This window comes from Mycena indigotica, assembly GCF_014461135.1.
Source record: "Mycena indigotica strain 171206Taipei chromosome Unknown Mind.scaff0007, whole genome shotgun sequence".
NCBI classification, from domain to species: Eukaryota; Fungi; Basidiomycota; class Agaricomycetes; order Agaricales; family Mycenaceae; genus Mycena; species Mycena indigotica.
In genome coordinates, this window is record NW_023503006.1 from 3,664,426 (window position 1) to 3,678,211 (window position 13,786).

The window sequence follows — 13,786 nt, forward strand, 5'->3', positions numbered from 1 at the left end:
GATTCCCTTGAGCAGCCCTGCAGCTTCGAGATGTGGAAGCATTACCTCCAATGGGAGGCGCGTAACATATTTCATCTGTACTACTTGAAGTTTCTGTCAACTTAGAGAGCTTGAAGACAACGTGTAAAATGCTTCAATTAGATAGTACAAGATGTGCGAAGAGCTGTCTAATATAAGCCATTTCTGCCTCAACAATATTTACTGCGCTATACCCTCGTAGAACTGCTGCTATCATACATATAACCCATAGACCACAATCATACCCGTTGGTTTGCTGTGGCACACCCTTGATACCAGTGAGTAGATCAAATATGCGAAGCAGGAGGACATACCGCTTGGAATAAGGGGTGAACAAGCCACGGCCGCTTGGAGTGGACAGAGGGGATATGGTGGCCATTCGCACTCGCTAGCTTAGTCATTTGAGCGAGAAGTTTCATGATATCCTCCCATAATGTCAGAAGGAAGTTGCATTACGAAGCGCTACTTACCTCAAGGTCGGAGTTCCAGCCAGTAGCATCCGCAAAACTATCGTAGATAAACAACAGCTGTTCCTGTTTCGATGCGATCGCGAAAACCCAGTGTTGTTGCTGCCGTCGATGAATCGGAATAAGCCAGAGATCCTTCTCCCAGTAGAGTGTCGGTGCAAGATGATGCCAAAGAACGGAGTCGTCCGTGCCATATTGAACTCGGTGGAGATCTAGCGTACTCAGGAGCGCACAGGAGCTGGTCGGAGACATGAAGTTTTGCATAATGATGGCTGCGACACCATTGAGGCAAAAGTTGTTCAGCCATCGTTTGCGATGCAAGAGGCGATCAAGGTCCGTTGAGTCGATGAAATGCTTGCGGCCAGTTATGTCGATGATGGTGCATGAAGTGTTGGCACTTCGTTGAGCGGGATGCTGATTAACGTAGTTTTTCAAGCACTCGAAAAGCTCTGTGTCAACCTGCACAGGAGGCTACCGAAGATAGATCAGTGAAGAAAATATAATCGAATAGATGGCTGACCGATTCGTCACAATGCTTGAATGCGTATACTGTCTCCGCTCCCTCAGGAGAATCATCTCCGCCTTCTTCTTCGAGTACGAGTGTCTCCTGAGCATTGATCGTATCATCCACCAGCATCTCCAAATCGGGCTCTAGTGCCATCTCATCTTGAGGAGAGTCGAATGGCGATTCCTCAGCATCTTGATCGAGTTCATCAGACGGTTGAAGCTCTACCTGAACAGGTGCAGGAAGAGCATCCTGACGGCTTGTCGGAGCTATGAGTGTTGGTATGTCAAGAGTGCGATTACCAATAGAGGTGCTTGTTAAGCCTCTTGCCCACGAAGCTCCTAGAATGGCCAAGTACTCCCGCCGCTCACGAAGGGGCAATTGTACAAGAGCATCTGTATAGTAAGAAGACTCAGAGGAGCAGGAAGCATGTAATTGAGCCTTACCTTGACAATGCTCCAGAGCATAGGTTACGACTCGGACCTCGCTCTCCAACCACCGATGCAGATTCTCCTTCTCCATCCTCAATCGCAGCGCTTCCTCTCGGCACCGATCAAGCGTGTGAAGACAACGGATGCCCTGTCGGACATCCTCGTCATCGAGCCATCGAGGCGGCCGTCCTTCTGTTGGCGTAATCCAGACATCTTCGTGCAAAGATTCGTCGGCTCGCAGGGCACTGAGTTGGGTGGGAAGTGGTTGCGGGACTGGAATGAGACAGTCAGATGGTCGTAGCAGCTCGAATTCAGAGCAATATGCGTTGAATTTCTTGAGAGCCTTGATGAGCGCTGGTTGGCGTTTGGTAATAGTGGAGCGAGTCGCTTGGTACATTTTGGTTCCTGTAAATGAACAATGAGTTAGTAGCTCAATAGATCAAGTGGAAGCATACCTAATGGCTCCCGTCGTCCCGAAACAGCCTGATCCAGAGTCTCCCATTCTTGAAAGGAGCCAATTGCCTTCTTTCGAATACTGATTTTCAGGTCGCGCATCATGAGAAGAAGCCGCGCGAGCTCTGGGGCGAGTCCCTGAAGTGCCGGATATATGCCAGGAATGTTGAGTGAGGCGTACAACTCCTCGGCTTGCCGTTGCAGCTCTGCTTGTGTTGCCTGGAGCTCGGTTAACAACTCGCGCGAGGTGCTTCCAGGAGCTCTGTTGGGGATTGATTGTTGTACGTCGTCAATCGATTTCTCCACTGCATCAATTTGGGCTTGAAGTGCGATAACTTTGTCTAATTCACGACGCAAACGCTTTGGAGCATCTACAGTTTGCTTCAGCATCAAAACAGTAGCAAAAAGTAGCGCTACTTACGTCTTCGCGCAGAAATTTGCGCTGCCTTTTGCTCCTCCCACTCAACTCGAAGCTTAGTGACTGGAACACCACATCGCCGTAGGGTAGCCACGGCCGCCTTGTATTTTGCGACTAGGTTTTTGGAATCTTGTCGAAGTATCCAAGCGCTTAGGTTATAGAAGCCATCCTCATTGACGAAGGCAGCGTACTGGTCGATTGTCCATATACGCCGTGAATTCTAAATCAAGTGAGTTTACACACAGTATCTTGAAAAAACTGCATACCCACTGTCCGCGCGTGATTGGAATAAGCTTGCGAATACGGGACCACAGTCGTTCGATGCATTCATTATCAGTCAATCCCATTCCGACAACCATTCGCGGATTGTACAAGAGTTGGCACGCCCATTCATGCCCATAGGCATGCATTGCATTCAATACGAATGCTACCCGCTGCCGGACTCCGGGCCCAAGAATGTCATACTATGTTTAAATGATGAGCTCTTCTTTTGGTCAATCAACGCAAGGGAAGGGGTGCTCACCAAATTCAGTGTTCGATCAACTACACAACCTACATCGTAAGCTTGCCAGATGGTCGCTACCAAGGGGGAGGCGAGAGAGCACTTCTTCGAGAAGGGCAACAATATAGTGGTGTTGTTCGCCAGGTGTGTCGATGTTGCACATGAAGATCACCTGAGAGTGTCGACAGGTCAGCGCGAAGATGCCGCTCGCGTCATATCGCTTGGGATCCGCCACCCTCTTCTTCTCGTTGGCAGCATTCCAGTTCTCCGCACATCCATCATCTGCTGGTGCTGGTCGCCTCCGTCTTGCTTCGTCCATCCGACGTTTGACTGCATCGACTTTCTCTTTGCCAATGAAGTACTTTGGTTGATATCCTGTCGGACCATCGCCAGCGGAGCGCAGATGGCGATAGCTAAAACAAGCATCTCCGGCTAGCTGGATGTCGCCACCACTAACGGCCAAGTCAGTGCCAAAGAAGCAAACAAATAGAATGCTTGAATACGTGCCTACTGAGTGGACGACCCCAGTCCGTGCTGCTGAAGCACAAGGGGCAGCGCTCCCGTAGAATCCTGTCCGCCTGACCAGTTTGAAGCGTTACTTGAGGGTTATTGTTGTTGTCGACCAGTGGAGTTGGCGTCGCAGAGCTATCGTGGCTAGCTTCGTTCAAAACGACTGACGAGGAGATGCTACCCATTGATGCTGAGTGATCGATGTCGCTTTGAGTAGCACCTTGAGTAGCACCCTGAGTAGCGCTTGTTATAGCATCCTCCGCAGAGGCCAGTACCGCAGTGAGGCGAGACTGAAGGCGGTCTCGGAGGTTGCTTGACCACAGCACGGCTTGGGTCAAGCTCTGCCGAAATGGATCCGAGGCACGAGCACCCGCTTGCTATAAGTGCTATAGTCAGCAGCAGTGACCGGGCAAGTCAATTGCATACCTTTGTTGAGAGAACTTGATATCCACGACGTTCGTAAACGGTACGGAGGGCGTGAGCCAAGGCCGTGATTGCATCGCACGATCGTTCAAATACAGCGCGGTAGAGCTCGAGAAGATCGATGGAGATGCCTATGCGAGGCCGTCTTGGTGACGAGGGGAAAACTCCATGTTGAACAAGAATTGCGCCAAGAGACTTGCAGGAACACGTGGAGATCGACACGGTTTGCATATCTGAAACTTTTTGAGAACTCTGCCGTTGTCATATTGAGAGAACGTACGGGTTGGATATAAACATTGGACAGTGCTGTGGGTGAGCGAAGTACATCCAGATTCGCAGGCGTAGTGGACGGAAGGGGGAATATGGGAGGGGCGGGGAAGCATATGTTGCAGTTCGAAATGCCGTCCATGGCGCTTCCAAGGCTGGCAAGAGAACTAGCCATGCACCTAGTAGGCTGAGCCGTGATTGTGCCATGGCTGGATCCCGTTGAGGCAGTGGGACCTGGATTGGTGCCGGGAATACCATCTCCTCCGCGACATCCAGCACCTCATCCTCCCATTCCATCGATTCCACTATGTCTGGCTGAAGGATGGGACTCTCTTGAATATCACTCGGGGTTTCGCCATTCAGAAGAGCAGCCAATTTGGAGCGCAGAGCAGCGCTACGCATCTCTTGATTTTTGGTAGGCTTCACAAGACGCTTCATACGACCCGCACGCGGCCGTAGGGGGGCTGACATGGTATTTGCCCGCGCCACTAGTACTGGTGCGTTCATGCCGATTGGAAGCGCGGTGGTTTGGGAGGCCTCCGCTCGGCGCCATGGAAGCTCTTGTTGAAAGAAGTGTCACAGCATTTTCGGATCAAGCACGATAACGTGACGCGAAGCACTCTTAGATCGTTCAAGGTAGGTGGTTTAATTACTTACAAAAAAGTATACCTAACAGGTCTTACGGTATGGTAGAAGGTAGCTCACTGGGGTGCCAGGTGTAACGAATACTTCATTAAATCGTTTGACACCGTCTTTTGTCAACTTCGGCATAGTCCCAGTCCACCAGAAAGCCGGCAACTGATGACTCGGCGGACGTATCTTCGACGAAAAGAATATTGCCAACGCTAACGTCGCGATGAATAATTCCCGCGTCATAGGCAATTTTGAGGTCTACCCGTGAGTCAGAAAGAAACCAAGCAGCACAAGGATGACGAACGTATCGAAACATTCAAGAGTGCTTCTATAACCCGTTTCGTCGACGGAAAGTTTTCTATTGACGAACCAACAGGTGTGAGGAGGGTGCGAGTATGGAGGCGTTGCCTTTCGTTGTCTACGCCAAAGCGGGTTTTGTGAAGAGCAGGGTCCCAAGTCTTGTCGAACAAGGGGGATGTCGCGTCAGAAAGATCGATGCTACCGCGACAACGCGCCATCCCAATCGCATCCATGTCAATTCTGGGTTCGGCGGTCTCACAGTGGTGCTCGATGAGGTCGTAGAAGTCTGCCTCGGGACGTCGGCATGCTTGACGCCAAACGTCTTTGAGCGCATAAACGGCGGGAGGACCGTCCTTGTCCAAGTCTTCCTCAATAATGACGCGGTATACTCGTGTCGCACGACCAAACAAGCCGTCAGAGACGGACAGAATTTCGCCCACTGTTAGACAATGAACAAGCTCCTGCTCGTATGACAATGGGTCGCCGACCCGTCGAGCGGCGGCGATGCGCAGACAATGGTTTGTCACTGTTTTTTCGTCCAGCGTCTTGGAGTAATAGGGATGGCGAGAGAGCGCCTTCCACAATTTGGCGACAGTATCGTCCTCGGGGAAAGTGATGGTGTCGTCAAGGCCATCCATCCTCAACGAGGTTGAAGGGTTGTGGACGCGAAAGAAGAAACGAGGAAAGATGTCGATGTCGTGCTCGAGCCAATTAAATTTCGTGGTGGCTATGAAGCCGGCGCGGTCGAAACGGAAAATACGGGCGTATCTAATGGCAAATATGGTGAGGACATAGACGTGACATCGTCCCAAGGCCATAAGGAGGTTTCGCGCGCTCTTGCATAGCTGAGCACGGGCTGCCACGGCTTTTTCGCTCTCTGAAAGTGTTCCCTCGTCGGTGATGATATCGATGTCCCATTTGAGCTCGCCAGTTAAATCAGTGATATACCAGCTCAGTTTTTTGTTGTCCGTCCCAAGCAATCTGCTGAGAAAATCAGGACTAGTGTGGTTCGGAGGGTGTGGTTTAAGAGTAGGAAGTTTGGTGCGATGCGTGTCTTTGAGATAGGCTCCTGCTCCACTAGCAACCAGAACAACATTTCCGTAAGTAATCTGAAGGAACGTTAGCAACGGATCCTGAAAATGAACATGGTGGCACATACGAATGGTTCGGACATGACGTTCTCGTCGCGACCCTCTTTATTTTCATAACGCTTGATGTGTGGTTCAAGGGTTACATTTGCTTGTGCAAGAGCTGGCGCTGCTTCCTTCACTATGCGTCGGATGGTCTCCGGATTTTCGGCAAGCGTCGGTGGCAAGTACTTCTGGAAGAAGACTTCAGGGGACACGACGCTCTGCAAGCTCGACTCGGTCATGCTGTCCCAAAGACCCATGTTGTTTGCGTCTTGTTTAATTTGCTGAGTATGATACTTGATGGGTTTCAAGGCGCGAGGGGTATTGGTGAAAGATACTATTCGCCCTTCGCTCTCAGTGGCTGGCGGTGGAGTGATTAGACGACCAGATGTCGATTCCCGTGGAATAATGTCGAGGGGGTCCGGACTGGATTCCCGTTCGTCAGACCGCTGCAAACGGCGAGCTGAGGTGGACATGAGGATAGTTGGAAAGATAGAACAGAAGCAATGATAGGTTATAAGCACTCACCGAGTCAAAGCACTCGCAAAACCAAGCACTGACAGCGGTCCTCAACAATGCGTGTTCGTTGAGTCACGGGGCGTGACTCAACGCGTTTTGGTTGATCAATGTCATGATCCCATCCAAATCCAATGATGCTGAATCAGCGCAACTTACTTATTCGCTCTGCTACTTCAATACTTGTTGACTGAGCCACATATCTCCCGGCGTGTTATTTGTCCATAAATATGGCATATGTACAGAGAAATATTGGTGAATTCTACCTCACCGTAATCTCAGTGACCGAAGTTGTAGTCAGCACGATGCTTTCGTTGTGCTCCATAAAGTTGGTGGGTCGCTGTCCGCTTTGGCCGCTTAATTGCGACTCAGAGTCGGACGGCACACTCGAGATCGTAAGTATCTCACCCAGCATATCAGATGGCCTGCGAGGAGAATGAAGAAATACTGTCCAGACTCAGTTACTATAGTCACGCCGGCAGACTCACGGTTTGGATTTCTAACTGCAACGACGTCAGTAAAATAAAGTCATCATGAAACAAAGTCAGTAAGATACAAAAGCAAGTACAGTAGAGTACTAATAGTAAATGAACAAAATGTAGCGATAGGTTAATAGGTAGATGATTAGAGCAGTGATAATGTAACTTGGTTGCGCTCGGGATCGGACATGCGCTGAACCCGCACACTTGGGCCAGGAGTAATGTTGTTCATGTCCTGCGGTGTGATGAGAACATACTGCTTTCTATCGGAGCTGTTCGCGGCATCGATCTGTCGCTTAGTTAGCTCGACAACCAAAGAGAGTGTCTGACTCACCAGCATACTCATGCTAATCCGCCTATTGACGGCGTCCATAAACACGTCAAACTCGTCTAAGAGCAAAAAAAAATCAGCCCGGATCTTCCCTCGGCGGATGAATCCTTACCAAGACATCTAATTGGACAGCTCATGGACTCCCAGAGCGAAAGCAGCAAGCAGATCGTCGCAAATGACTTCTCGCCTCCGCTCAGAGACCGGGGGTCCTTCTCGCGACGGCCCTGAGTAGCAGCTTGGTCGTCGGTTTGTACCCGCAACTCCAATGTCTCCTTCCCATGGTCAAAGAGAACCTTGCCATAATATCCACGTTGCGAAATATGCCAGCTGAAGATGTGCTTGCAGCGAACCGAGATATATTTTCTGAATTGGTGCCAGCGATCGGATCGGGCTTCCAGCGAGCTTTTAAGAGTCTAAGTCGGCCTATCAGTCGGATGGTCGTATGTGCGAAGAAAAGAAAAATACCTTGTAGAGCGTGTTCATCTGCTTCAGGTCACGTGCAGCCAAGGTAAGCTGATCCTGCGCCTTATTGGCCTTGGCTATTGCCTCCTCAAGGGTGGCCCCTTGCCTATCGAGTTGTCAGTGGTAAGAAAAAGAAGCGACAAGATGGTACCGTCTCTCGTGATCTTTCAAAGCATCCTTAACGGATCGCAACTTTCGTTCGATAACTTCGGGAGATAGGTCCGTTTCTACACGTTCACCAAACCCTTGTGCATCGCTGGTCCACCTCTGGCAATTGTTATCAACGATACAGTCCGGAACTAGAACTTGACGAACAATCAACTCCATCTCTGCACGTTCAGCTTCCGCCTGCATTTCGTGGAGCTTGTTCGTTTCGTCTGCCGTTTTCTTTTCCCAGTGCTGAACTTCGGATGCTACCCTTGCGCGTTCCTCTGCTGCTTGCACAATTTTATCCTGCACATGTGAGCATCTAACCGAAATTCAGCGCGCAAGTTCGATACCTTCACAGCTTGCTTTGTGGTATCAAACTCATCCAGCTCGTGTTGTATCCTGTCTCGCTCTGCCGTGAGCTTGGCCTTCTCCTCATTCAAGATATTGCCCTTTGGAGCGATAGCTGTTGCCTGCTTGACCAAGTCCTCCTTTTCTCGTTGCGAACGCTATTCATGGTGATAGTCAGTGTTCCATTTGCAAAATTTGGGGGAAATCGCACCCCAAGTAGGTCTCGAAGAACCCCGATTTGTATCGAGTCTTCTGTGTTGAGCTGGGTCATGAGTTCGTCTAGGCGCATCTTGGCTCTATGTCTACGTTCGTCTGTTGTTCGCTCTCGGGCCTGGCAATGGCACGCTATGAAACTTAGACCCAAACAGCAATTCAACAACTCACTTTGAGATTCTGGAGATCTCGTTGTAGAGTGTTCCGTTGGTGAGTTAGTTTCTCTAACTCGGCCTGTAGGTTCCGACGTTCTTCTTCGCATCGAGTCTTTTGCTGAATGTATTGCCTTTGTACAGTCAAAATAATATGCGCCGGATGAGATGCAACTCACTCGATTTCAACATTCGCTTGCGCAGCGGCGAGAAGCATAGGGTTAACCTGCCTGCCACTACTTGGGACGGATGATTCCCCTCCGTCGCTGTGTAAATATAGTCAGCCACAGTGTCGCCAGGATCATGTAACCACTTACGACCAACGGACGAGATTAAACCCATCCTTTGTCCAAGCATGACCTTGACCCAGCTCTCGAAGAATGCCTTGCCCTTCCAAACGGGTGTGAGCGAGGACACGACTTTCGATGGAAGCCTTGTTGATCAAGATACGCAGGACGTGAGGATCGTCAAACTGGCGCAAATATCAGTTTCTTGATAAGGATCAATGTAGGAGCTTCAGACCTCGAGAGTACGGAGAACAGTCAGAACTCCTTCTGGAGGCTCGCCCTCACTGTAGTCAAATATATCAGGAGAGAATATATGAACTGCAGTCTGGGCACTGAGCGGCGGAAGATGAGTCTTAATTAAACAGCAAGATTCTTCACTCACTTCTTCGTGCTTTGGAGAATCCTCCGAAGAGCCGGCAGGTCACGTGGGTCAGTGATGGCAAAAGACGTCAATTGCTTGCTCAGTTGCTGACGCAGCAGTGGTCCGAAGTCAGGCTGTAGCAGCTTGACATGCAGCCCTAGCGGTCCCAACGGGGTTTGACCATACCACTGACTCTCTCCAATTTGCTTGATGACGGACTGGATATCATTACCGTAGACGGCGTAGCGATCTTGTTCAGCCTTTTCGCATTTTTGGATGGCTTCTTCGGCCTGGCGAATCTCCAGCTGTAAATCATTGGCTCGGCGTCCAGCAGAGGTTTCGCTTTGCTTCGATTGATTGAGCGAGACTTCATTCTTCTGGATATCTCTGCGAATCTGTTCGAGTTCGGAACGAGCCGCTTCTTGCTGTTGTTCCACTTCGTTGCGCTGGTTCTGTATTTCCCGGCGTGCAGATTCGGTGTCTGCTGCGAGGCGCTGTTCTTCCGTGGCAATTTGGTCCAGGTGATTCTTGATAGCAGCATCAACCGCTTCAATTTCTCTGCTCATGCCCTTCATCTCTGCCTTTATACGATTTAGTGAAGGTTTCGACACCAGTGGGAGACGTGGACGCACACGAAAGCCCTCGATATCATCATTTTTCGCGCGAATCTTCATCTGAATCTCTCTCTTTTGGCTTTGAAGGTCATCGGGTGTGCCGATAGCGTTGTGTTCGGCCTCAAGAGACGCCTTCAGTTCGTTCACTTTCGCGAGGTTATCCTACATTTGATGGCAATCAGTCAGACAAGTCAAGGTAAACCAAAAGCAAATCTGGAACCTTCGCTGCGCCGAGCTTCCCGTCGACCTGAGCCAGACGGCGCTCCTGCTTCACGATTTTCTCCTGACGCGTCTGCAATTCGGATTGCTTGGCCTTGACGTGGGACCAGGCCAGCTCAATGACAAGCCCTTTGGCCGTCGCAGCCATCTTGCGGGCTTGCATCGCTTCATTAACCCGGGTCTTGGCATCTTCGAGGCTCTCCTTGAGGTCTGGGATTGCCTTTTTCTTCTGATTGAGAATGCGCTCGGTCGCGAGAAGATTGGTGTGACATCCCGTATACTCCTCCCAAAGTTGCGATAGTTGCGTCCCCCGCATGAAAAACTGGAGGGGCGAAAAGTTGAGTTCTAATCGATCTTCAAAAAAGCGACATTTACCTTGTACTTGTCTCTTGCAGAAGAAGCACCAAGGAACTGCCGGGCGGAGTCTACCGATCATGGCATATCAACAAAGGCTTTGTAACGGTTGGGTCAACTATGGCGAACCTTGGGTCAGCACGGTGAGCGGGTTGTCGATTTGAATATTCATATGGTCGCAAATAGCCGTGAGTTCGTCCCTGCGCGTACTAATGATGCGACCCTCCTTGGTCTTGATCTTCCAGGAGCCGTTGCCCTCCTTCGTAAAGCGACGGTTGATAACAATAGATTTCCCATATTGCTCAGGCTTGTATGCTTCTTCGCCCTGGTTCTTCAATGTGAGAGTTACTTCGGCAACGCTAGTAAATGCATCAGCACAAAGAAAAACCGTATCATATGAACGCACGATTGTCCTTCACGGATAAAGGATTTTATCCCAGTTCCACGGCCTGTGGAAGAGGTCTTGCCGCCCAATGCTATCGTGATGGCGGTCAACACTGCACTCTTCCCACCTGGTCGAAAATAAACAACGCCTGATTAAACTTGCATTAAAACCTACTTCCGTTGTGGCCTTTGAGTGGTAGTTCTTCAGAAGGGCATTATCCTCCTAGGAGACCACTCACCGATGATGAAATTCATCTGTGGCCCGAAACTGACATTGAGATGCTGGTGGCACATGAACTGCTTCAACTCAATGCCCTCGAGGATGCCGCTCTCCGCAACGCTCTAGCCATTATTAGCAGAGTGGCGAAAGGCATATTCGACTCACCCCAAACACATTTTTCTTGTTCCGCTTACTTTCGTAGGTAGCACGGATATAGGCTCCATACTGTGCTTCAAACTCACTCTCCGTTTCATCGTCCTCTCGTTCGGGGTCCGAATCTTGCTCAGGCGCCTTGCCGTTGTCTCTTGCGTAGGATGTCGGTTCATCGTCGGTCCGCGCCCGTTTGTGCGGAATGTCGTCAATAGACGAGTCGCTGGAAGTTTCGGAAGTGGCTCGTCGTTTGGGCATTGCGACTATCAATTGTCTGCAATGTAGATTTCCTGTTCATTGATAAGATACCATGCTCGGAGCGTCAGGAATGAAGCTGTACCGGAAGATCGTCGAGCAACACCTCATGGGTGCGTGAAAAACAATGTCAAACCTACATAAATCACCCCCGTGACCGTGACTTTTTCAAGTTGCTCCCAAATTCTCAGCGTTTGACGCGATCCTTCCCCGGAGTACTTTGGTTCTTCACTCGACAAAGATAGAACGGGCAGTAGCGACGCAAGAAATGTTTTCCGAACGAGTCGATCAAAATCAATCCGTCTCTCTACCTCAAACTACCACTAGAACGTGAAGGATGAACGTCCACACGCCTCGCAAAATTCTTGTTGTGGGTGGGGGACCCTGCGGGCTTGTAACTCTGCGCAATCTCATAGACCGAGGACAATTCGAGCAAGCTCTACTTGTTGAAAGACGAGACGATGTTGGCGGCGTCTGGTCAGTGCGTTCATTTTTGGATCACACTCTGTTCTCAAAAGTTCATGTCAGGTATTTGGAAGACCCACCACTGCCTGGGGTGCCTCGCGATAGGCCATACTGGCCATCTCCTGCCTATCCGGCTCTCGTCGGCAACGTCTTGTCCGAATATCTGTCCTTCTCACACCATCCATTTCCTGAGCTTCCCTCACAACTTCATCCATATCCGACCCTCCTCCAAACACATCAATATCTAAAGCGTTTTGCGGCACCTTTCCTTGAGTCCGGCCATATTCTTTTGTCAACAGAGGTGGTTTGGGTCGATGAGTTGGCCGATGGACAAGGCTGGAATGTGACTTTGCGAGATTGGCGATCTGGATCAGCGGGGAACGAGCGGGTAGAGACTTGGGATGCGGTCGTCGTGGCCACTGCATGGTATGACTTTCCATCATGGCCGGATGGCGTTCCAGGGCTGGCTGAAGCGAGAGAAGCTGGTTTGGCAACACACGCGAAGAATTGGAAGGGGCCAAGTGGATACGAGGGAAAGGTCTGTTATTTGTCGGGTCTACCTTTGTGGTGGAAATTCAATCTCATTAGAAAATCGTCGTCGTCGGCAACGCCAATTCCTCGAACGACATCGTGGCCCAACTCAAATCTGTTGCTCAAACGCCTGTTTACCGCTCCATTCGTCGACAGGGCCTGCGGAGATTTGCTTTCCTCCCCGATAACCGAGTGGTCGATGTTGCTCAAATCGCCTGCTATTCAATAGACGCCAACAAAAAGCTTGATTTAGAACTTCTTGATGGACAAATTCTTACTGGAGTCGACAGTGTCATTTTGGGCACAGGCTATAAAGCTGCTGCCGCGCCATTCGTTCGATTACTCGAGAATGAAGTCATGACTCCGATGACTTCATCTTTAACTATGCCACCAAGAATCCCCGCGCTTTACGAGCACATCATATATTCGCGAAACCCCAGCCTTGCGTTCATCGGCACCATTATGTCATACACACCATTCACACTGGCGGATGTTGCTTCGACATTCCTCTGCCTCGTCTGGAGCAAACATATCACTATTCCCAACTCGCTCGAGGGCCGGCTGGCCGGAGAGCAAGCCCGGATTGCCTTTGTCGAAGCGACACGGAGACAAATAGACGACCCGTCATCATTCGTGGCCTATCATATTCTTGCTGCTGCCGAGCAGGGCTATGCCCAAGGACTGAAAGACGCAATCAGAAAGGTTGATTCGGATGGGGCGAGGAAGTGGGCGGAAGCGTTGCCGGAATGGGAGGATGGTGATTGGAAGCGGAGGGAAGGCATGTATGAGCGAAAATGGGCCAGTTTGGAGGCAGAGGCCGCAGGGGAAGATCAGTTTAAAATGGATGCAAGGTTATAACCGCGCTGTGATTGTACGGTTTGGGCTACAAAAGACCGAGCCAAGACTACTTACTGATCATCGGCATTCCTATATCTTGTACCGCTCACTGCAACTCGGTCATTATCATATTTGTTTTGCGACTGCTTCTACGGTGGTCTTTCCTTTCCTCTCCCAAAGTAGTTGTACCCTCTTGTTCCACTTCCCTTCAAGGCTGAACTTGTGCAATATTAATTTGGCCATCTCTCCCAAAGCGCGGTGGATTTGCCATAGCATTTACCTTCAACGAACCGCGCGGCCAACGTATTGATGATCGCGACGAAAGCAACAGGCCATGCCTGCCGCGTAGGCAAAGGCACAGAGGATTGTATGCACGTACTTAGTGGTTCAGTTATTTCGAT

At 50.2% G+C, this 13,786-nt stretch overlaps 4 protein-coding genes across 4 annotated transcripts; 1 reads left to right on the forward strand and 3 right to left on the reverse strand.

The window, feature by feature from the left end:
• Positions 1 to 305: 305 nt before the first annotated feature.
• On the reverse strand, positions 306 to 4,465 carry MIND_00886400 (uncharacterized protein; the record flags this gene model as incomplete). Its single annotated transcript, XM_037365517.1, has 12 exons — positions 306 to 443; positions 489 to 956; positions 1,006 to 1,385; positions 1,437 to 1,826; positions 1,877 to 2,245; positions 2,296 to 2,512; positions 2,559 to 2,719; positions 2,849 to 3,331; positions 3,378 to 3,681; positions 3,731 to 3,960; positions 4,008 to 4,149; positions 4,250 to 4,465. 12 exons carry the CDS (start codon positions 4,463 to 4,465, stop codon positions 306 to 308), a joined length of 3,498 nt encoding a protein of 1,165 aa, XP_037218759.1.
• A 262-nt stretch (positions 4,466 to 4,727) lies between these two features.
• Positions 4,728 to 6,533, reverse strand: MIND_00886500 (Protein kinase domain-containing protein; the record flags this gene model as incomplete). Its single annotated transcript, XM_037365518.1, has 3 exons — positions 4,728 to 4,885; positions 4,932 to 6,036; positions 6,087 to 6,533. The coding sequence occupies 3 exons, from the start codon at positions 6,531 to 6,533 to the stop codon at positions 4,728 to 4,730; spliced, it is 1,710 nt and encodes a 569-aa protein (XP_037218760.1).
• Positions 6,534 to 7,197: 664 nt separating this feature from the next.
• Positions 7,198 to 11,555, reverse strand: MIND_00886600 (p-loop containing nucleoside triphosphate hydrolase protein; the record flags this gene model as incomplete). Its single annotated transcript, XM_037365519.1, has 21 exons — positions 7,198 to 7,341; positions 7,387 to 7,442; positions 7,496 to 7,796; positions 7,849 to 7,951; positions 7,997 to 8,112; positions 8,161 to 8,298; positions 8,346 to 8,501; positions 8,555 to 8,674; positions 8,728 to 8,842; positions 8,888 to 8,974; positions 9,026 to 9,180; positions 9,231 to 9,327; positions 9,378 to 9,937; positions 9,989 to 10,132; positions 10,191 to 10,511; positions 10,565 to 10,614; positions 10,673 to 10,902; positions 10,950 to 11,055; positions 11,103 to 11,114; positions 11,167 to 11,269; positions 11,313 to 11,555. The coding sequence occupies 21 exons, from the start codon at positions 11,553 to 11,555 to the stop codon at positions 7,198 to 7,200; spliced, it is 3,357 nt and encodes a 1,118-aa protein (XP_037218761.1).
• Positions 11,556 to 11,889: 334 nt separating this feature from the next.
• MIND_00886700 (uncharacterized protein) lies at positions 11,890 to 13,406 on the forward strand (the record flags this gene model as incomplete). Its single annotated transcript, XM_037365520.1, has 3 exons — positions 11,890 to 12,029; positions 12,081 to 12,555; positions 12,606 to 13,406. 3 exons carry the CDS (start codon positions 11,890 to 11,892, stop codon positions 13,404 to 13,406), a joined length of 1,416 nt encoding a protein of 471 aa, XP_037218762.1.
• Positions 13,407 to 13,786: the final 380 nt, after the last annotated feature.